At 38.3% G+C, this 25,259-nt stretch overlaps 1 protein-coding gene across 4 annotated transcripts in view; it reads left to right on the top strand.

Moving 5' to 3' along the window:
- The window catches only part of LOC150076627 (uncharacterized), a 404,400-nt gene that overhangs the window by 200,047 nt on the left and 179,094 nt on the right, over positions 1 to 25,259 (top strand). For all 4 annotated transcript variants that reach the window (XM_090386197.1, XM_090386196.1, XM_090386195.1 and 1 more), the window contains one exon: positions 11,401 to 11,472. In XM_090386197.1, coding sequence (XP_090242323.1) covers positions 11,401 to 11,472 — 72 coding nt within the window. The remainder of the gene's footprint in view (positions 1 to 11,400; positions 11,473 to 25,259) is intronic.

Here is a 25,259-nt window from a genome sequence, read left to right as displayed (position 1 = left end):
TGATAAGCATCACTTAACATTACTAAATACCGGTGTGCATCACTTGCCTACAGGATCAAGCCCTGCTCTGGATCTGTCCATATGTTCCGCATCCATTTATCCTAGCTTTGATTGGACAGTATTAACTGAACTTCACAACAGTGATCACTTCCCTATAAGTGGCACCTCCGTAGCCAGGTGGGCAGGAGCAGCAGTGCGTAGCACACGCTTCTTGATTAGACCAGGGTTCGAGCCCGTGCCCACCAAATACGGAGGATGCGTAAAGGTCAGGGAATGACCACCGCATATCCCTGGAGCAATATGGCCTTAGTTGCTAATTCTCCTAAAAACCAAAAATAACAAAACTTCCCTATAATTTACAAAATACAGACAGATATAAACTATACATCTAGCCAAAGAATTACATGGAATTTTCACCGAGCTAACTGGGAGAAGTTTTCGTAAACAATCCCATTTGATAACCACTTGATTCTTACTGCATCTATTAATAATGCCACTAGACATATAGTAGAAGAACTGCTTGGAGCTGCTGCCAGCGCAACACCGAAAATAAACCTTACGAAACAGATATGATAGTTGGTGGACAAGGGATTGCTTTCTTGCCAAAAGAAAACAAAATAAAGCTTGGAACAATTTTCGCCGAAATGCTACAATGGAGAACCTTATAAACTATAAACAACCGAAAGCTGAAGCACGCCGAATTCGTAGAAAAACTAAACGGAATGCGTGGATTCAATTCATTTCTACCATCTGCAGAAACACTGATCCCAGAATAATTTGGAGAAAGATCTGTATCCTCAGTGGAAAATGTCAACAAACTAAAGCCCCAATCCTGTCCTGGAAAGAATAGATATTTTTTCTCCAACTGATATTGCAGAGGCATTAGCAGAAACATTCGCAGTCACTTCATCTCAATCTTATGAAGAATCATTTAGACACAAAAAAATGTCCGTGGAAAAATATAAAATTAACTTTGTTACAAACCAATCTTATTCTTATAACCTTCCGTTCACTATAAATGAACTCAATGAAGCTCTCCAGAATTCTAGAAATAGTTCTGCTGGACCAGATGGCATTTTCTACATAATGCTTCGTCACCGCAACTCAAACTCAAAATCTATACTACTGAAATTTTACAATAGAATCTTTGAGGAGAATGTTTACCCAGATAAATGGCATCAGTCAGTTGTGGTAGCCAAAGCAAAACTCGGGAAAGATGCTGCCTCCAACAATAGTTATTGTCTTATATCTTTGACCAGCTGTTTAGGAAAGATAATAGAAAAGATGGTTCACAGGAGACTTGCCTGGATTGTTGAAGATCAAGATGCTATAATGCACCATCAATTTGGTTTCCGCCATAATAGGTCTACAACTGATGTCCACATCAAGGTCGAGGCGCCTCCGTAGCCAGGTGGGAAGGAGCAGCAGTGCGTAGCACACGCTTCTTGATTAGACCGGGGTTCGAGCCCGTCACCACCAAATATGGAGAATGCGGAAAGGTCATGGAATGACCACCGTATATCCCGGAGCAATATGGCCTTAGTTGCTAATGCTCCTAAAAACCAAACAACAACAACATCAAGGTCGAAGCTCACATTCAAAATGCTTTTCTTAAAAAACAGCACATGGTAATGATAACTTTCGATATTACCAAAGCATTCGACACAACCTGGAGATATGGAATCCTCCAAGACTTATACAAACTTGTACAGAGAGGTAACCTGCCTAGATTCATTCAGAATTTTCTTCACCTCAGGACCTTTCAAGTAAGATTCCAGAATGATCTGTCCAAAATTCACACTCAAAAAGGAGTACCTCAAGGATTGATTTTAAGTACCACACTCTTTGCGTTATGTACCAGTGGCATTATAAGAGACATCCCAGCTACGGTAGAAGTTTATATGTATGCAGACGATCTTGCTATTTCCTGTCAATCATCGAACATGGCTACCATTGAAAGACAACTACAGATAGCAATAAACAAAATTGAAACTTGGACAGAAAGCAACGGCTATCAATTAACCGAGGGGGAAAACAGCAACAATACACTTCTGTAAATTACGATCACTTTATCCGGAACCTCTATCAAAACTGAAAGGCAGAGAAATACTGATGACAGACTCCATAAGATTATTGGGTCTGAATTTAGACACCAAATTAAATTTTCGTAAACATATATAACCTATCTACAAACTACATGCCTCCAGAAATTAAACATCTTTCGTGCAGTATCCTCAACATCTTGAGGTGCTGACAGACATTGCTGAATTTATATCGTGCTCTAATCCAGCCACGATTAGATTATGGCGCTATAGTATATGCATCACCTAAAAACAGCATCTTACGGTCTCTGAACACCATTCAACACAGTGCCCTTTGATCAGCACTAGTGCCTACAGAACCTTGCCAGTACAGAGCTTGTACATAGAAGCACACGACCCTCCGCTTTATCTTAGAAGACAATGCCTACTCTGCCAAAATAAGAAGTTTCCTCAACCAGCCTCTATGGCCAACACTTTATGAATCCAAGCCTAATGAAACCAGACCTGCCGGGATTTGTCTTCAAGAAGTAATACAGAAGTGGAAAATAGATCTCAATAAAATTGCAGAAAGTGCAAACATGCCTTTACCTCCATGGGATAGACATGATATAAACATTGATCTTTACTTCGCTCAGTGGTCAAAAAGTACCATTCCATCACTTAACATCCGACAGTTACATGCTAACTATACTTTGCAACACACTGGGAAACTCATAATCTATACGGATGGCTCTAAGTCCCACTCACATGTAGATGCAGCAGCTGTGTTCCCTTCACATGTAAAAAAACCACTCTGATGAAATAACTCTTTGCTGGATTCCAGGACACTATGGAATAGAAGGCAATGAAAAAGCAGACAGTGCAGCCAAGTCAACATCAGAACTGTCAAACAAAACAGTGATAGTACCATACACTGATTTCAGACTAATTATTATTAGACCAAGTGAAGATGAATGGATTAAAATATGGAGAAATCAAACTAATAATAACCTACAAGAAATAAAACCGAATCCAGAAATATGGAAATCAAGCATCAGAAAAATTCGCAAAGAAGAAGTGATGCTTGCCAGACTATGAATTGGCCACACTCACCTTACACATTATCATCTACTAGCTAATGAGAATTCCCCTCTCTGTTTTCAATGCCAAGTTCAGCTTAGTGTTAAACACATCCTATTAGTATGCCTGCCCTTCAGAAATTCTAGGCTACTTTGCTTCCAAAGTCTATGTAATAATTAGAATCCACCTACCCTTCAACAGGTATTAGATAACTCTGCAAATCTAGAGGAACTGTTTAATTTCATTCGGAAAATCCGATTTTACAAACGAATCTGAAAATAGTTACATAAAAAAAAAACCTGGAAAGACACATCTTTGCCTTGATGCCCTTGTGTCTTAAAACCCTTAATCAACAACAGCAATAGCTGAACATGTTGACACCTTAATCACCAAATTCAAAAATTATGAGATTGAGAAGAAAGCCAAAATAGTCAGTCACTCTATTTTGGCTTTCTTCTCACTGTGACTTGAATTATTTAGCTTTTGGCAAAGCTTTTTTTTTTTTTTTTTTTTTTTGACAAAAAGTATGTGGTTTTTCTTCTGGAAAATTGGAAGAAAATGGTTATTAAAGTCAGGTGGATTTAAAACCCCTTCATGTATATATGCATCAACTAGCTGTGTTAAACTGGAAAGAAAACTGTAGGGGATACAAATGCATTATTAAGAAGTATTTAGGGATCTGTTCTGGAAGCCATTAACATATTTATTCCATTTGAAAAATGCCATTGAAGAAAGATGCCAAAATTGGGATGAGAGCTTGAAAGGTTTAATTGAGATAAAGAGAGGGAGAAAAAAAGGATAGTTATAATGTATCATTAGATACAGATTTATATGACACTTATAAGCATATTTGAAACAAAATCACTGGCAAAAGCTGATTGGGCTAAATCGTGTCACTGGCAAAGAGATGTAAGAACAGGGACAAGCAGTTCTACTCTTATGGAAACACTAGAAAGAGAATAAATCAGAAGGTTCCTTACAAGCTGGAAGTTGCATATGGTGCATTCACATACAACTCAGATGAAGTGGCTGATGAATTGAATAGGTACTTTGCAATGAACTTTGAGAGAGCATTTGAACCTGGGAGTAATAATGAAGAGGAGGCAGCTTATCCTTATGCAGAGTATAAAAAAAAAAAGTAAAGTGCAGCCATTATCAACCCACTGCAGGATGGAAGCCTCCTCAACAATTCATGTTGAGGGAAATGGACCATAATCTGCCACGCTGGTCCAGTGCGGGTTGGCAGATCGAACGTATTCAGCAGTCAGGGGCTTGAACCCCGGTCTACTCAAAGAGCATGTGTTACTGCACTCCCGCTCCTGCTCACTCGGCTACGAAGGCCATTATAGTGGTTACAATTGTTCCTTTATCATCACAAACATCAAGTTATATGAATTCCATTTGAATTCCACAAACTTTAGTTATTTGAATTCCATCAAGGCTTGAACTTTCTTTTATTGGCTTTCTTTCTTCTTTTCACATTGTAAATGTAAACCAATCACAGTGCACGCATTTTGCAGACTGAAAATATGCTGGGGGAATCGTAGCCTTTTTTTGGGAGGGGGGAAACAAAAACATGAACTCTGGAGTCAGCTGGCCTTTCCATTCTTGGACAATATATGTACTTAGTGATAGAAAAAAAAAAGTTTTTTCTTATTTTAATATTCAGATGTTTTTAATAGATTTAGTTCCAAAACTTTCTTATCTTAACCTTGAATGTATTGGTAATAATGCTATCATTTCTCTTCCAACTCATAAAAAGAAGACCTAAAGAAATGATGGGAAATTAGAGACCATATGATGAGTGATGTGGAGTATAAAGATGACATGTTTTATATCTTTATTATTCTTTTTAGAAATCCTGGATAATTTCATCCAATTATTTTGTAAGTTTAAAAGAATTGGTTGATATCTATTTTTTCTACTTGGTCTGCTTTTAAAAACTTGGGAACAAAATAATTAAATAACTTTTTCATGTTTAAAATATCAGACATTGTGAAATTAAATCAAAATCATGACTCTGACCAGAGCAGCAAAGCAAAAGGCTCAAGCTAATGGGAGTGCTGTGGCTCAGGGGAGAACTGAGAGGGGGGGGCAGTTGCCCTCTGAATCACAGCCTATTAAAATGCATTACTTGCTTGATGTTTGTGGAGCAATCAGGTACGGGACATGATACTGCCATGGGGGATGTCTGTGTGTGCGCGATGCAAGGAGTGTAAGGAAATGAGGCGACGATGTTTGTGGAGCAATCAGGTACGGGACATGATACTGCCATGGGGGATGTCTGTGTGTGCGCGATGCAAGGAGTGTAAGGAAATCAGGCGACAACTCAGCATTGTTATGGGCCTATATGAGAGCTTGAAGGACAGGGTGGATGCTCTCGAAGGATTAAAAGTGAGGGGCCCGTCAAGCTCTCAGCTGCCCACACCAATGCCAGAGCTTGCACTTGGTCATTGTGCAACACAGTGGCAGCCCCCAAGGCAGAATGCGCTGGTCCCAAAGGAACTAGTAGTTGTTGGAGACTCTATTGTCAGGGAAACAGGAACCATGCTTTGTAAAAAGGATAGATGGAACAGGACCAGGGTATGTCTGCCAGGGGCAAAGGTTGATGACGTTAGAGCGGATATCATCTTTTAAGGGCACAAAAGGTGATATAGTTGTACACGTTGGCACTAATGATATTAAGAGTAGGAGACCGGGGGAATTACTTAACAAGTACAGGTCACTGTTGAAAGAAAGCAGTGAATTAGGGTTGAATTTGAAAATGTCTGCAATTCTGCCCAGACACGATAGGAGGGAGTATATGATGAGAGCCCTGTCGATCAATTCGGCCCTGGAAAGATTGTGCAAGGCTCAAGGGGTAGAAATTTTTTCAGCCTGGTCTGTACTTGTTAACAGGAGAGACTGCTTCTGCAGGGATTGTTTGTTTGTTTGTTGTTTGAGAGCATTAGCAACTAAGGCCATATTGCTCCAGGATATGCGATGATCATTCCCTGACCTTTCCGCATCGTCCGTATTTGGTGGTGACGGGCTCGAACCCCGGTCTAATCAAGAAACGTGTGCTATGCACTGCGGCTCCTTCCACCTGGCTATGGAGGCGCCGCTTCTACAGGGATGGGATACACTTAAATAGAAAGGGTGCAAGAATGTTTGCTGATGCTATCGAGACAGTGTTAGGTGGGTCGGAAAACTGCTAGATTGGGGGGATACAAGGACTAAAAGATTAACAGTATCCACTGGCAGAGGTGAAAGTGATTCTTGCACTGCTTCTATTGGAATGAGCCGCAGCCTGGAAAATAAGATGCAGGATATTTCAGAGACTGCTGGGAATCATTGGTGTACAAATAAACACATGGGTTGTGTTAGGGTGGCTAAGAGAAAGAACAGTTGCATGTAAACTTGCATGTACACCAATGCTAGGAGTTTAGTAAATAAATTTGATGAATTTGAGATATTGCTCAAAACATCAAAGGCAGATATTGTGTGGATTTCAGAGACATGGAGGCGCCTCCGTAGCCAGGTGGGAAGGAGCAGCAGTGCGTAGCACACGCTTCTTGATTAGACCGGGGTTCGAGCCCGTCACCACCAAATATGGAGGATGCGGAAAGGTCAGGGAATGACCACCGCATATCCCGGAGCAATATGGCCTTAGTTGCTAATGCTCCTAAAAACCAAAACAACAACAACAACAACAATCAGAGACATGGTGTCACAGATATAAGGAATACAGAACTGGAATTTGGGGAGTACAATGTCTACAGAAAGGATAGACAGGATAGGAAGGGAGGAGGGGTTATGCTATTAGTTAAGAACTACATAAAATCCAAAGAAGTGAAGCCAGTCGACATTGCTGGACAGTGCAGTGTAGAGTCAGTTTGGTGTGAATAAGCATTGGGAGATCAAAATTGAGAGTAGGAGTGTGCTATAGGGCTAATGACTCTGATGAGTATAATAAGAAACTGTACGGGGAAATAGAGTGGGCCAATAAATCAGAGTGTCTTATAATGGGGGATTTTAATTTCCCAGATATTGACTGGAATTTGGGGACTGGTTACTCACACACTAGCAAGGCTTTTGTGGATTTATTGGATGATTGTTTTCTACATCAGCATGTTCAGGAGGCAACTAGAGGGAGTAATACTCTTGATTTGATTATCAGTAGTGATTCTTCATGCATTAAGAATCTGCAGGTAAATGAACCACTAGGTGGCAGTGATCACATTGTGCTGAAGTGGGATTTACTCAAAGAGGTAACTACCATTAGGGGTAAAGGGAAGGGTTATTGCTTTTCTAAAGGCAACTACGATGGACTGAGACAGTATTTAAATTCTCTACAATGGGACCAACTGATGATGTTACCAACAGCAAATTCAAAATGGGAAGCATTCAAAGAACTTATCTTGGAAGCTACTAGGCTTTACATACCAACTAAGAAATATTGTTCAAGGTTTAGGCCAAAATGGATGTCAGATGAACTAATGAGGCATATGGCAGAGAAGAAAAATGCATGGGATACATACATATTAACACGTGACACAGAAGCCTATGGTAGATACAAGTTGATCTATAACCAAGTTACAAAGGAGATTAGGCAGGCGAAGGCAGATTACGAGAAATCTTTGGCAAGAGATGCAAAGAAAAACAGCAAAGAGTTCTTTACTTATGTAAACTCTAGAAGGAAGGGGATAAATCAGATTGGTCCACTTGATATCGATGGGTTAACTGTTGATGATCCTGCTCAGGTAGCTAACAAACTGAATGAATATTTTGCATCAACATTCACATATGAGGAGTTATTCAGCGAAGGGAATGCCAGAGGTGTATTCAACTCTGGCAGTAATCTAGAGAATCTTGTAATAACTGAGAGTAAAGTGGAGAAATTGTTGAAGATAAATACGAGAAAGGCACCTGGATCTATCCAGTTATATTAAAGGAAGCAGCAAAGGAAGTAAGCAAACCCTTAGCCATAATTATGAGAGCTTCCTTGAACTCAGGGGAAGTACCCATGGACTGGAGATGTGCAAATGTGACCCCAATTCACAAAGGAGCATCAAAGGGCAACACAAGTAATTATAGACCTGTTAGTTTAACTTCTGTTCCTGGAAAATTAATGGAGGCACTGGTTAAAGAAGCACTGCAGGATCATCTAGACAAGACGTCAGTTATAGCTCAGACACAGCATGGTTTTGTTAAGGGGAAGTCTTGCCTGACCAATTTGATTGGATACTATGTTGCTGTCAAAAAAGAACTGGATGCAGGGTTGATATTACAAAGGGTACTAGGAAAGTTTTGCAATACAGCTTTGTTTATTTAATTTTTTCAAAGTAATTTCCTCTACATTCGATACACCTCTCCATCCTCCGAAACCAATCTTTAAACCAGTTCTGCCAAGTTTCACTAGTGAGTAAAGCACACTTGTTGTCCCAAGCCCGTAGAAAGTCCTCATCACTGTGAAACCGCCTCCCTTTTAGCTTCATTTTCACATGCGGGAACAGTGCAAAGTCGCAGGGAGCAAGATCTGGAGTGTAGGGAGGGTGCTCGAGAAGTTTCAGTCCTGTCGTGGTCAAATATTCGGTGCAGGCTTTGGCGCGGTCAGCTGGAGCATTATCGTGATGGAGGTACCAGGTGTCCATTCTTGCCTTTGGCCGCAGTTTCTTCATAGATCCAATGACTTTAGGCAGGCATTGTTCAGTATACCACTTAGCTGTGACTGTCTTCTGCTTGTCCAAAACGACACGTTCCACAATTACACTCGATTTGAAAAATACAGCTATCATTTTCTTCTTTACAGATCGGGATTTTCTGACAATTACGGGTGTGTGGTCATCATCAAAGACCCAAACTTTGTTTTGAGCCTTGGTCGGCAGATCGTAATAGTACAGCCAAGTCTCGTCACCTGTCACGATGTTGTTCACATACCGAGATTGTCCCTTATCAAACTTTTTTAACATCTCCCGGCACCAAGTCACACGTCGTGTCATCTGCTCTTCAGTCAGTTGATGCGGCACCCAGAGAGAACAAAGTTTCTTCACGTGCAAATGATCTTGCAGAATCGAACGAATTGCTGGTGCATTTAGGCCCAAAGTATCCTCTATCTGTTGGTAGGTCACTCGCCTGTTTTCGTCAAGCATTTTCCTCACAGCAGTAACGTTTTCCTCCGTAACTGACGTTCGTGGCCTTCCCGGCCTCTCAGAATCCTCCAGAGTGAAAATTCCCCTTTGGAATTCTCTATACCACCTGAATATCGTTGTACGATGTGGACAATCATCATCTAGTGGAAGAGTCATTTCTTCTAAGCACTGGTCTATGGTTAAACCACGCACGAAATTATACCGCAAAACTGTCCTTATCTCATTTCGTGACCACGATGCCATCGCAAGCACTTTCCACTCTCACTACTAATGAATAACTGAGCCCATCGACTTGGCGCGGCGGCTACTATGCACGTATGAACATGTCTCAACATGCAGCAACAAGCAGCTTCCTGTGATTCATTGTTGCATCATATTGCAAAACTTTCCTAGTACCCTTTGTATATACTTGGATCTTAGAAAGGCTTTTGATACTGTTGCACATGGAAGACTGCTGCACAAATTGGAGCAGTGTGGCATTGGAGGCAAATTGCTGCTATGGATAAAGGGGTGGTTGAGGGGGAGAAGACAGAGAGCGGTAATCAATGGACACTGTTCATCATGAACTAATGTTATTAGTGGAGTCCCTCAGGGTTCAATATTGGGTCCATTATTGTTTTCTGTATTTATAAATGATACTGATGATGGTATATCAAGCTTAATGTCCAAGTTTGCAGACGGTACGAAGGTTGGCAGGGTTGTCAAGGATACTACTGACACTATGCTACTGCAACAGGATCTAGAAAGGTTGAGCAGATGGGCTGAGAGGTGGCCAATGAAGTTTAACTTTGAAAAATGTAAAGTACTACATATGGGAAACAGCAACCCCAGAGCAACGTATCAACTCTGTGGTACTACACTGACAGTGGTAGAGAATGAAAGGGACCTGGGGGTGGTTGTGCAGGCAGATATGAAGTTTTCTGAGTAGTGCAGACGGGCTGCAAGAGTAGCTCATGGTGTATTGTCGATGATATATAGGAATTTTTCTAGCAGGGATAAGGAGGTGATTATTCCCTTGTATAAGGCAATGGTCAGGCCACTCCTAGAGTACTGTATACAGGTCTGGAGGTCTCATTTCAAGAAGTATGTAGAGATGCTGGAACGAGTACAGAGAAGGGCAACAAGATTAGTGAAGGGAACAAAGTGATGCTCTTATGAAGAAAGGCTTAAGTTTTGCAAATTACAGTGTCTGGAGACTATGCACCGGCGAGGTGATCTGATAGAGGTGTATAAAGCCTTGAATGGTTTGAGCATGCTCAATGCTGATGGGATTCTTCCTCTTGCTCAGAATAATCACCTGAGAGGGCATAAATTCAAATTGAGGAAAGAGAGATGTAGGATAGACGTGAGGAAATTTGCCTTTAGCTAATGGGTGGTTGGTTGCTGGAATAGACTTCCATCCCTTGTCGTGGAAGTTGATAGCCTAAATAAGTTTAAGGCTCAGCTGCACAAGTATTTCGAATGAACAGAGGGGTGAAGTGGAAGTGGTTATTTTTTTATTTATTTATTTGTTTGTATTGTTTTTTTTTTTTTTTTTTTTCCCTTTGGCTGATGCTGCATAAGCTTGGTTTCTTGCATCAAATGCCTCTACTAATGCTAATGCTAATACAGCAATTATTCAAGTTCCAACTTGAGGAGATATGCTTAAGTTCATATTTGATGATTTGCTTGGATAATGCTTCTTAATAGGAGATAGCTTAAGGTCATACTTAATGATATTGTGTCTGTCTTTGAAGTGCTCACTGTTCAAATACTTAACTATTGATAAATATTTTTATCATATGCATCAACAACAAAAAAAGAGCAAAATTTTGTTCAAAAAAAAAAAACAACGTTCTAAAAAGGACAATATGAAATTACCATCAGCAGCAGATAAAAATATACCTTTGTTCAATTTAATCAAAATTCCATTTACTGTTAAAAATTCAATAAATTTTAAGTTACAGAATGAAATAGTTTTTCTTATTTAAAGTTGAGATATGTTTAACAGTTTCTGCCCTGGAACTTTTTCGATCCTACTTTGTATTTTATTTTAAATTTCTATTTTTTTGCTGTCAGTTCTAATCCATTGAATGAGATAACTAATGTGATTGAATGTTTAAAATTGAAAGACAATTTGACTTTAGTTACAACATCTGTTGTGATAATTTTTTTAAAATATTTCTCAGATCTTGTTCAAGGTCAAGGTCTAGGTCTCCGACTATGCCATATAAAAGGAATAAGAAAAAACGACATTCCAGGTGAGCTTATTTATCTTATAATAATAAATAATATTTTCATGAACTTTGTAAGTCCGATACAGTTTAGTGGTACTAAATTTAATTTAAACTCCGCTGTGTCAAAGTGCAGAACATATTCCTAATTTTTTTTATTCAACTAATACCTTCATTTGAAATTAAAAATCATCATCATTGGTGCCTCAGTAACATATTTCATTGTTTCATATGCCTTTGAGTTTTTATGTCAAACAATACATAGTATTCTAAAAAAGATGAATTATGAAATTTAATGAAAATCTACTAAACATAACCAGAGATATGAAAACAGCAATTTCAGAATGTCTCAAAAATGTTTCTAAAAGAGCCAAATATAAAATTGCATGAAAATCCATTGATTGGAAGTAAAGTTGTGTGTGAACAGATATATGAACATTCTGAAGTTAAGAGGTGCTTGCTCATTTGCAAAGGAACCTTTTAGATGCAATAATAATAGCAAGAACAAAAAAACACATTAAACAGCAATTGAAAGAAATTAAAACTCTCACTTTCCCATCTAAGTCTAAAACGCACACTTTGCTATCTTTTCCTTTACAGTTGTTTTGTTCTTGTTAGTTGCTCAGCTGAAGTTCAGCAGAACTGAAGTCTGCCGTTCAAAACTTTGAATAGCAGACTTCAGTTCTTTAACATTAACGTAATTCATTTTCCTGTCATTATCTAGTAAATAAAAGTGTAAGTAGACTGCAACTGGCTGTGGTCATCTGATACATGCCTGCTTACCAATATGCATATTTTGCATATTGGTACAGTTACAACATACAATATTCCTCTTGTACAGTTACAACATCTGTTGTAACTATACAAGAGGAATATTCATTTCACTGGCTGTACCAGTGAAATTAATATTCCTCTTGCTTTTTGATTGTCTTAGAATAGTAATGGAATTTTTTTTAAAACTAAACTCCATTATAACGAGATCCAAGGGACCGAAGAATTGCCTGTTATTACCATTACCCATTATCTGTTGTAGCTATATGTTACTTTTGCTGTTACTCACTGCTATCACGCACGTGCACACAGATATATGTACTTATGAAAAAGGGTTAAAAATATCAATGAATGACCATAGCTCATGATTACATGGTTAACAATTTATTCAATATATTTATACACTACATCAATAATTCACAAGAAAAATAATTTCATTATTAAAAAAAGTCTTAATATATATTTTTTTATGTAAACCCCAAACACAAGAGGTAATAGAACCTATAGTACTTATACCGTGCTTGGGTTGGAGATTGAGAAGATGAAAGAAGATAATTGTTGACATTGGACTTGAACTTCTGTAGACTAATTTTCAGGAAATACGTATGAAGGAAGGTTGTTCCAGAAAATGGCAGTTGAATGAATAAACAAGGAAGATGAAAAGTTGGTTCTGTGAGTTTGAAGTTGGACAGTAAATGGATGTTGGCTGGTGGCTGCACGTGTTCGGACTGTTTTGAAAGAGAGAGCGGGAATTATAGAAGCCAATTCAGAAGAACAGTGCCCATGGAAGTATCTGTGGAAGAGGCATGCAGCAGAAACTGTACGTCTATGAGACAGTGAGTGGAGAGACTCTGTTAGAGATGAATCATTAATTAACCTAACTGCCATCTTCTGAATGGAATCAAGAAGCCTGAGAGAGGTTTTGGGGGCACCACCCCAGATATGGGAACAATATTCCATGGCTGGGCAGATTTGCAATTTATACAGAGTGAGCAGCAGTTTGGAAGAAAAGTAACGCCGAGAGCGAAAGAGAAAACCAAGTTTTTTAGATGCAGAGGAAGCAATATTTGTAATGTGCTTGTGCCAAGAGAAATTAGAAGTCAGGGTAATCCCCAAAAGAGATATATATCATTTTGCCTAGAAATTGGAGTGTCACTAAAGATAAGCATAGGAGCAGAAGAATCCTGTTTGCGAGATATAAGACAAGACTGAGTTTTAGAAGGGTTGAAATCGACTAAGTTGTCTCTGCCCCACTGGAGAATTACCTGAAGATCGGCATTTAAGGAATTGGTAGCAGATTTCCGAGAAGTTGAAGCTGATTGAGCAGGATAAGGTTTCTCAAAATGGAAAGTGGAACGCAATTTGCTATCATCGGCAAAACTATGGATAGGATTTCCAGTCAATGGAAGAAGGTCATTAATATACAAGAGGAAAAGAGTGGGAGAAAGAACTGAACCTTGGGGGACACCGGCATTAGTGGATAAGTTAGAAGACAGAGAGCCATCTACCATCACCCTCAGTGAGCGATCAGAGAGAAAACTGGATAACCAACTACTAAAAACAGTTGGCAAACCATAACATGGAAGCTTGTTTAGAAGACCTTTATGCCAAACACAATTGAAAGCCTTTGAGATGTCAAGAGCAACTGCTTGTGTTTCACCAAACCTTTCCATTGAATTAGTCCATAAATGGGTAACATAGGCCAGAATATCACCAGTGGATTGACACTGACGGAATCCATATTGGCGATCATTGATCAGACTGAAGGTTTCTAATATAATACGTACATATTTATTTTTTAAAGACGTCTTCCAATGTTCAGAAAATACTGCGATAAACTCGAAATTTGGGATGGGTGGCACTGGTTTCATAAAACGAAGAAAGAGTTTTTAGAACAGTTATGCCTCTGTGCCTGACACTGCATTAACTGAGTACTCCAACCATTTTCCTTGCTGTCATCTTTGAAACCTTTTTTCTTAAACCTTCATATTGGTACAACCTCATCTGTTGGCATTTTGGAAGTTAAAAAGTTTGTTTTCCACAGTTTCATAATAGTCCACACGTGCCAGCCCAGTATCTAAGTTATGTTTCTTCAACCACATGGAATATGTCATCATTTTCCATGCAAGCCAGTGAAGTGTCTTCATTGGCTTGTGTGGGCTTTAGTCCTGCCTTATTAAAAATTTTTGATGGTCTTGCCTTGCTTATGAATTGGATGGCATCAAGAATTAAAATTTCAAATTTTTCCTTTCCTTCAATGGATACTATAGTTTCCAAAATTAAAAGTTTTATAAAATGGCATTTAAAGCTTCTAAGAACACCTTGAACCATTGAAGAACAGAAGTTGAGTTTGGTATTAAAAATATGAGTTTGATGTCAGTTAGATTGCAAAGATGAGATGAGATGAGCAATTGTCTAAAACCACCAAAATTGTCTCAGTTCTTTGTCCCAGTTACTCACTTCTTCAAAAATGGATGATATCATATAGGCTTCTATTAGCTCAGTATATTAATGGTAGATTTCTAATGCTTTTAAAACAACTTGAATTGTTGGATACTAAGAGTTTCCTTTTTTTTTTTTTTCATGTCCACTCGTATTTGAACAAATTACAATCAGTCTCTCTTTACTTAATTTTTTGCCTGTGCACATTTCATCTTTAAACTTGTGGGTTGTATGGGAGGGGGACAATCTGTTAACCACACCAGCATCATCAACATTAATAATATCACTTTCACAGAAGTCTTTTCTTATATTTGGCCACTCATTTTCAATCTACTCATTACTCACGTCTTTGTTTACATCACCAGATTCACCACTTACCTTACCCTGAACAATATTATTATTTTTTTTTTTTGAATCTGTTACACCACCTGTAATTGCAAACAAAATCTGTGTATCCGAGTTGATGAGCCAATTTTGCTGCTTGTAGTTTTAGTAGAGGGCTACTAATAGTAATTTGATGCTAACTACTAATTTCTTTTCAGTGTAAACCAACTCAAAAAGCATTATCCAGTATCACTTTATTGCAAGGATTTTTTTTTCAAAAGCACTAGTAGTGCTTTTGCGATTTTTTTCCAAATGGTTGACAAAATTCATGAGTTCAGAAATGAACGCATTGCATGTTCCATTCTCTAAGTCACAAATAATTTTCACTTTTTGCTGATTGTCAATTTTTATATTCTCCCCTGCCATTTCAAGATAAAAAAAAAAAAAAAAAAAAAAAAACCGAATTTAATGCAGCACAACAAGCCTAAATTACAGAAGCAAAATGTTTTTTTTTTTTTTTTTTTAAACTGTTTCTCTTAAGTTTTAAAAAGACATTCACACACAAAGGTTTGAAATTGCACTCAGTTCTTCATTTCAGCTGAATTTGAAGCCAATATAGAAAATTTTCATTGGTTGGTTAGTTTGTTGGCTAATTTCTATCCCCCCCCCAGGTGCTGTGAACCATTAGGATCTTTGTAGACCTTCGACACCCCTGTCATGCGGGGTCTTTTTGGATTTCTGCTATATCACTGAATCGAGAACTATCTATGCTCTTTGTTGTAGCATACTGCACTAAAAGAGATTCTGAGAATTGTTAAAAGGGTTACAAATTGCAATTGGCTGAGTGAAAGAGATAAGGGGATAATGTCATAAATGGAAAAGCAATACTAGATTTTAGTTCCTTGTATGGCAGTTCAGCCACTGCTCCTTGTAATGGCTATGGATATCCTTGTTATACCTGTGAAGCTTTTAGCTGCTGTAATCAGTTTAATCATGAAATGTTGCTGATAAAATACATAATTTCAAATGAACTTTTTCCTGTTTGCTTACAGTAGCCAAAATCTCATAACTACGCTCACTATAAATGAGTTCGACTGTATTTATAATCCAAACTTCTACATATATTTGAAAACTTACATCTTTGCATTAAAATTAGAGTTATTTAATTGTACAAATAATCTGTATAATTTACAATACCAAGTGTGTTATTTATGAAAGATGTAAATAATGGCTTAGCAGCACCTCTGAATTCAGAGAAAAGGTGGAAGTGGTATGGCCACCAGAAGCAATCCTAAAACCTATTTGTGTTAAAAAAAAAAAAAAAAGATACCATTGAAGTAAATAAAAAAAAATAATAATAAAAAAATTCAAATAATGAAATTTTTGATTGCATTTCGATTTCTTTTTCTAAATTTGTTGTGAATATCTGTAATATCATACATCGGGTCTTTTACCTATGCCTTCCCTGTTTTGGTTATTGCAGAGAATAATTTTAACACCATACTTGACCCAGTGCAACAATGTTTGTTTCTTAACCCCTAACCTTACAAATCAGAGAACTATATAACAGCATAATTTGCATAGGTTGCTATGGAAGAACATGTACGGGCCATTTATTAACTGAGTAGTTAGTGCATAAAGTTGGTTCATACTGTGTTGTTCCGTATTATATAGGTGTGCATTTATGGGTCAATTTTCACATTGTGCGAGCTGAAAAATCTGGAATAACCTATGGGAGTATGCAGCAGTTAAACCATTTATCTGAACTGTCGTGTGTAATCCTACAATGTGAATTCCATCAGATGCTGAGGTTCCAAAAATTTGGGACTTGCAGAATCTGAAAGATAGGTTGTACTCTACAAATAATGCATTATCTGAACAATGCACTATCTGAATTGCAAAGACAATTCAGATCTTATTCGGCTTATTCTAAGGGCTATACTAGACAAGCTCTTGAAGCACAAGCATAAGTTGGTGTCGTGAATGCCTCCAAAACAGCAAACTACACATAGCACTCCTAATGTCAGATTGTTTCAAACTAGATGGGGGTGCTTCTAACACTTCATTGGATATCACCAGCGACTCACTTTTTTTATTCCCAGTTTCAAGATGGATGTTGTTCAAGTTGGTTGCATTACGCATTTATGTAGTGTTGATTGCAAGTAGAAAGAGAAAACAATGGCAGTGGATTCATCCAGCAAATTCAAATAGGTTAAAAAAAAAAAAGAAGTTTTATATTATATTTGAAACACAGGAAGTCTCCCGAGAATTTTTTTTATTTTACAGAATATCGATACAGATTTTCGATGAACTTACGATTTTTGATACAGATTTTCGATGAACTTTTGATGTTAATTAGTGAAAAAAAAAAAACACGCACACACACAAATTGATGCATATATGCTTTATGTGCTGTACTGACAGGCCAACTTTGTTTTCTTTTTTTTCTTTGTTTTCTTTGTTTGTAAAATTATTTTATTTCTACCCGCTATTCTTATTCGGAGATTAAGGTATTTGTAAGACTCGGTGTCTTGCAGAATTACTTTTGGTAACATAAAGGGTAACTTCCTGTTTGATTTTACCGCATAGGACTTCTCAGAATAAAATACCTTTGTTACTGTCTTTCCACCACTCGACATTATTTCCAGATGGAATACTGACGAGTATTTCCATCGTTTTAAAGCAGAAAGAAAGCATTCTCCACTACCCACACTGTAACGGAGTACATTACACCAGTATTTTTCCGTTTCCAGTGTGGCTTCCAATGGATGAATTACCTCAATTTTGTGTTAGTAGATGCAATACATATTTCAATGTGTATTGCCTCTACTAACACAAAATCAAGGAAAGAAAGGAAGAAATGAAGAAAGGAAGTACGATCTTTTTGTTTTTCAAGCACAATCCGTTGCAATTCTTTCAGTCATGTTTTTTATGCCAAGAAACAGTTGTGTGCATTATTTTATTATTATTATTATTATTATATATATATTTTCCTGTATCACGCTGGCAGTGACTCTGTACTTTGTGGCTTACTGTGTGCTTTCATTGCTTTCACAATACTTTTCAAGAAAGAAAGACACTGAAGTTATGTTTGAAGCGAAAAGTTCTAAAAATTTGTTTTGGAAGACAACAGAGACCGCACATGATTATTTTTTTTTAATGCCGATATTAGTTATACTGTTTCAGTGGATATTCTTCAGCAGTTTTCCGATTACTGTTTTCATCTTATTTAATAATAATAAGGTTCTTTATTAACTTAAATTATGTACATTTGTGATTCTGTACACAGAACCCAGAATCTACCAATAAATTGTCTCTGCAAATAAACAAACTTGTATTTCATTAACTAATGAAACAGTACTAAAATAGAATTTAAAATAAATGTAAGGTTCAGAACTGAGCTTTCCAATTTTTCTAATCATTACATAGTTCATCCCAGTCTGGAAACATTTATTTTCCAATTTCAATACAACACTTATTTCTTTGTTGGAGTAGTCTTTTAATGACATGTTGTGCAAGGAAGACTTCCTTTTCACCTCACAAATAAACTCATCTTCCCCAAAGAATAATAAACAAACCAATTAAGGCCAACTACCCCATGCATGGGGAGAATGTCTCCTCAGGCTATGCAAATGCCAAGGTGTAATGCGTCCAAAGGCATTGGCAGGCATTTTACTCCAGCTTACGTCATCTTAAGTGGTGTTCAAAGTGCCCATCTAGTTTGTATGCTTTTACCCTTTGCTTCCTCTCTAAAACTGGGCATTGGAAGGCGTCGATGACGCCACGCTTCAATTGCTTATTTAGTATAACCCTAAAGCCTGACTGTGAAGGAGGCCATCATGCCTCTGTATAAGATGATGCAGTTACACTTGGAATATTGTATCCAGGTCTGGAAGCTGCATTTAAAGAAAGATAAAAAGAAAGGCAACTAGATTTAATAACACTAAACACTATAAGACAAAGCACAGTGACTGAACTGTTGAAGTGTGTTGAAGTTTCTAGACAAATTGTCTGGAAACTAGGAACTGATTACATGTTTCATGCTTTTAAATAGGTTGAATAAATAAAATGTTTATGGCATCCTTACCCTTTCTCGGACAACACACACAGGGGAACATAGGTACAAGTTGGAAAGTATGATTACCAGTAGATATATAGAAATTTGTTTTTGGTCAGAGAATAGTTGATTAACCTGAGAAATAAATTAACCTTATTTATTTTTGCCATAAGTATCTTTGTATAGAGAGTGTTTCCTCATTGCAAAGCCCATATTTTCGTAACTTTTCTTCAGTTTACTAACATTGGAGATAATTTTTAATTGATCCCCTTTAAAAATTAAAATGGTATTCATTAAAAACATGGTAGTGTGGCCCACTGTTTCTTTTCTATTTAAGAAAAAAGTGTTTGGGGTTTTGAAATTTTACTTGCAGTATAGCAATGCCTTTTTTGATGAATAAATTAATTATTTTTAAAATAAAATTCAAATTTAAAAATCTTTTTTTTTTTTTTACTCTTGTTTTCAGAATAACAAAACTTATTAATTTTGTTGGAAAAGAAAAACAGGATTATAAAGATGAAACTGTTGGTTGTTTCCAATTTCAATTTTGTGAAACTGTTGGACACAATATTTTCTTCTAACATTTTTATGAAATTTACTTGCATTACCATATCTACCAAATTCCTGGGTTTACATTTTGAAAATTCAGTCTTTTTGATTTCACATCATCCATTTATCTCATTGTTCTTACGTAGTTCATAATGCTCTTTCTCTGTCTGGCTAGGAAAAAAAAAAAAAAAATCTGAATTCTTTAAAAATTCTATGAATTTCTGCTATTTCTTTTTCATTTGGCATACTAGTTTATGCTGTGAAATAGAAACACAAGATATCAGCATTGATTTCTGTAACATACATCTGTTTCATCCTATTTCTATGGTGTAAAGCTGATTAACAGTGTCTTTTGGTAAGATGCCGAAGAAAATGATATAAACTTTCAGAAGACATATGAGGTGTGGCATAGTGACAGTGTTTTTTTGTCTGGTGGAATGGGTGGCGGGGAAGGAGATACAATACTGTGGATGTGTGTTTTGTGAGGTATTAGTGTGGGTTGTGTTGTTCTTCTGGCCACTTAGCCTGGGGGCCTGTGGAGAGCCACCAACACCCTCAGTTTCTGTCACTGCCCTGGGAGATGGGCCAGGACATTAGGAAAGAATAGCTCTGGCAAGGCAAACCCTGGAGTAGCTAGGTGTTCAAGAAAAGCCCAGAGAGAAAAAAATATATATATTTATTGGAAAGGAAATAAGGGGGAGATAGAAGTGGGTTTGGATGGAAATAAGGGGGAGATAGGAAGAGGATGAGATAAATGGGGTAGAGAACAGAGAGGGGTAGTAGTTAGGGTGCTAGCTTGATTTGCAATTGAAAGGGGCAGATAACAAGGGGACCCCCGGTACAGGTTGCTCATTTTGGTCCATTGGGTGGAAATTGAAAATGGGTGGTGGGGTGAGCCACCAGGCGAAAGGAGAACATCCAGGGTGGAGTAGAAGGAGATTCAACTATCCCAGGTGGTAGGAATAAAAGATCATGGAGAAAGAGATCCCTATGGTGGTGTGTGGTTTATGCAGCTCTGTCCCACACTGGTCTGGGGTTACTCTAATGGTCAGTGTCAGCATCCCACACCATGCTGACTAGGAAAAGCTGCAGCATGGTGTCAGCTTGGATAACCACGAAGGCCTGCATGGCCATCGGTCTGTCTAGTGAAGAGGCTAGGATAGAAGATTCCATTAACTTTCATTCACACAATTTTACTTTTTATAGTTTTTTTTTTTTTTTTTTACATTTTAAATTTTTTCTTACATTTTAGGTTTTGTAATTTGTTCTTACATTTTATAGACAACACATTTTATATTTTTACCCTTTTACAATTTTTTGGTTTGTTTATTTATCCATCTCTTGCACCAGAGTGGTATGCTGTTAATGTGGCAAATTTAATATATCAATAACTAAAGACCTTTAATTTAGCCTATATGAGAGGATAACTAATTAAAGTTAATTAATACTTAAGTGTCCGTAGATTTACCGTTCATAACTTTCCCGCCTTTGTGATACGATAGTTATATACCGTACTAGATAGCGTTAGTTGAACTTCGTTAGCAGTTAAATTGTACTTTTAAATAAATACATATAACGACTTAGATTACAAGCGTAATATAATTAATTATGTTTAACATAATTAATTATAATTAATTAATAAATTAATAGAATCATGACTCAGACCAGAGCAGCAAAGCAAAAGGCTCAAGCTAATGGAAGTGCTGTGGCTCAGAGCAGAACTGAGAGGGGGCAGTTGTCCTCTGACTCATAGCCTTATAAAATGCACTGTTTTCTTGATGTTTGCAGAGCAATGGGGTACGGGACATGATACTGCCATGGGGGATGTCTTTGTGTGTGCGCGATGCAAGGAGTGTATCGATATCAGGCAACAACTCAGCGTTCTTGTGGGCCTGTATGAGAGCTTGAAGGACAGGGGTGGATGCCCTCGAAGAAACTAAATTGAGGGGCCCATCAAGCTCTCAGCTGCCCACATCAACGCCAGAGCTTGCACTTGGGCATCACGTGACACAGAGGCAACCCCCAAGGCAGAATGCGCTGGTCCAGAAGGAACTCGTAGTTGTTGGTGATTGTTAGGGAAACGGGGAACATGTTTTGTAAAAAAGAGAGGTGGAACAGGACCAGGGTATGTCTGCCAGGGGCAAAGGTTGATGACGTTGTAGAGCGAATATCATCTTTTAAGGGCACAATAGGTGATATAGTTGTACACGTTGGCACTAATGATATTAAGAGTAGGAGACCGGCAGAATTACTTAACAAGTACAGGTCACTGTTGAACAAAAGCCGAGAATTAGGGTTGAATTTGAAAGTATCTGCAATTCTGCCCAGACACGATAGGAGGGAGTATATCATGAGAGCCTTGTCGATCAATTCGGCCCTGGAAAGATTGTGCAAGGCTCAAGGGGTAGAATTTTTTTCAGTCGGGACTACTTGTTAACAGGAGAGATTGCTTCTACAGGGATGGGATACACTTAAATAGAAAGGGTGCAAGAATATTTGCTGATGCTATCGAGGCAGTGTTAGGTGGGTCGGAAAACTGCTAGCTTGTTGGGGGAGACAAAGACCAATAGATTGACAGTAGCCAATGGCAGAGGTGAAAGAGATTCTTGCACTGCTTCTATTAGAATGAGCAGAAGCCTGAAAAACAAGATGCATGATATTTCAGAGACTGCTGGGAGCCATTGCGGTACAAGAAAACACATGAGTTGTGTTAGGGTAGCTAAGAATAGAAACAGGTGCAGGTATACTTGCGTGTACACCAATGCTAGGAGTTTAGTAAATAAATTTGATGAATTTGAGGTATTGCTCAAAACATCAAAGGCAGATATTGTTGGGATATCAGAGACGTGGTGTCACACAGATATAAGGGATGCAGAACTGGAATTTGGGGAGTACAATGTCTACAGAAAGGATAGACAAGATAGGAAGGGGGGAGGGGTTATGCTATTACTTAAGAAACACATAAAAACCAAGGAAGTGAAGCCAATCGACATCACGGGACAGTGCAGTGTTGAGTCAGTTTGGTGTGACATAAGCATTGGGAGATCAAAATTGAGAGTAGGAGTGTGCTATAGGCCTAATGACTCTGATGAGTATAATAAGAAAATGTACAGGGAAATAGAGTGGGCCAGTAAATCAGAGAGTCTTATAATGGGAGATTTTAATTTCCCAGATATTGACTGGAATTTGGGGGCTGGTTACTCACACACTAGCAGGGCTTTTGTGGATTTATTGGATGATTGTTTTCTACATCAGCATGTTCGGGAGGCAACTAGAGGGAGTAATACTCTTGATTTGATTATCAGCAGTGATTCTTCATGCATTAAGAATCTGCAGATAAATGAACCACTAGGTGGCAGTGATCGCAGTGTGCTGAAGTGAGATTTACTCAAAGAGGTAACTACCATTAGGGGTAAAGGGAAGAGTTATTGCTTCCATAAAGGCGACTACGATGGACTGAGACAGTATTTAAATTCTATACAGTGGGACCAACTGATGATGTTACCAACAGCAAATTCAAAATGGGAAGCATTCAAAGAACTTATCTTGGAAGCTACTAGGCTTTACATACCAACTAAGAAATATTGTTCAAGGTTTAGGCCAAAATGGATGTCAGATGAACTAATGAGGCATATGGCAGAGAAGAAAAATGCATGGGATACTTACAAATTAACGTGACACAGAAGCCTATGATAGATACAAGTTGATATGCAACCAAGTTACAAAGGAGGTTAGGCAGGCGAAGGCAGATTGCGAGAAATCCTTGGCAAGGGATGCAAAGAAAAACAGCAAAGAGTTCTTTACTTATGTAAACTCTAGAAGGAAGGGGATGAATCAGATTGGTCCACTTGATATTGATGGGTCTACTGTTGATGATGCTGCTCAGGTAGCTAACAAACTAAATGAATATTTTGCATCGACATTCACACATGAGGAGTTATTCAGTGAGGGGAATGCCAGGGGTGTATTCAACTCTAGCAGTAAGCTACAGAATCTTGAAATAACTGGGAGTAAAGTGGAGGAGAAACTGTTGAAGATAAACACAAGAAAGGCACCCGGGGTGGATGGGATCTATCCAGTTATATTAAAGGAGGCAGCAAAGGAAGTAAGCAAACCCTTAGCCATAATTATGAGAGCTTCCTTGGACTCAGGGGAGGTACCCATAGACTGGAAATGTGGAAATGTGACCCCAATTCACAAAGGAGGATCAAAGGCTGACTCAAGTAATTATAGACCTGTGAGCTTAACTTCTGTTCCAGGAAAATTAATGGAGGCACTGGTTAAAGAAGCACTGCAGGATCATTAGGCAAGACTTCAGTTATAGCTCGGACACAGCATGGCTTTGTTAAGGGGAAGTCTTGCCTGGCCAATTTGATTGAATACTATGATGCAGTCACAAAAGAACTGGATGCAGGGAATAGCTTTGATATCATATACTTGGATCTTAGAAAGGCTTTTGATACTGTTGCACATGGAAGACTGCTACACAAATTGGAGCAATGTGACATTGGAGGCAAATTGCTGCTATGGATAAAGGGGTGGTTGAGGGGGAGAAGACAGAGTGGTAATCAATGGACACTGCTCATCGTGGACTAATGTTATTAGTGGAGTCCCTCAGGGCTCAGTGTTGGGTCCATTATTGTTTTCTGTATTTATAAATGATATTGATGATGGTATATCAAGCTTAATGTCCAAGTTTGCAGACGATACAAAGGTTGGCAGGGTTGTCAAGGACACTACTGACACTATGCTGCTGCAACAGGATCTGGAAAGGTTGAGCAGATGGGCTGAGAGGTGGCAAATGAAGTTTAACATTGACAAATGTAAAGTACTACACATGGGAAACAGCAACCGCAGAGCAACGTATCAACTCTGTGGTACTACACTGACAGTGGTAGAGAATGAAAGGGACTTGGGGGTGGTTGTGCAGGCAGATATGAAGTTCTCTGAGCAGTGCAGACGGGCTGCAAGAGTAGCTCATGGAGTATTGTCAATGATATAGAGGAATTTTTCCAGCAGGGATAAGGAGGTGATTATTCCCTTGTATAAGGCAATGGTCAGGCCACACCTCCAGGTCTGGAGGCCTCATTTCAAGAAGGATGTAGAGCTGCTGGAACGAGTACAGAGAAGGGCAACAAGATTAGTGAATGGAACAAAGGGTTGCTCTTACGAAGAAAGGCTTAAGTTTTGCAAATTAGTGTCTGGAGACTAGGCACCAGCGAGGTGATCTGATAGAGGTGTATAAAGCCTTGAATGGTTTGAACATGCTCAATGATGATGGGATTCTTCCTCTTGCTCAGAATAATCACCTGAGAGGGCATAAATTCAAATTGAGGAAAGACAGATGTAGGATAGACGTGCGGAAATTTGCCTTTAGCCAGCGGGTGGTTGGTTGGTGGAACAGACTTCCATCCCTTGTAGTGTTGACAGCCTAAATAAGTTTAAGGTTCAGCTGGACAGGTATTTTGAATGAACAGAGGGGTGAAGTGGGTTTTTTTTTTTTTTTTTTTTTTTTGGCTGATGCTGCATACGCTTGCGTTCTTGCATCAAATGCCTCTGCTAATGCTAAAGTAATTGGTCAAAGTAATAGACATTCACACATTTTTGTGACCTTAATATGTGAGGTGATAGTTCCTTTTATGCCATATATTATTATTTGTGTTCTTTCATT

Source organism: Mastigoproctus giganteus, chromosome 12 (assembly GCF_048544385.1).
Source record: "Mastigoproctus giganteus isolate SK-2022 chromosome 12, ASM4854438v1, whole genome shotgun sequence".
NCBI classification, from domain to species: Eukaryota; Metazoa; Arthropoda; class Arachnida; order Uropygi; family Thelyphonidae; genus Mastigoproctus; species Mastigoproctus giganteus.
This window is presented reverse-complemented; position numbering and strand designations above follow the sequence as displayed.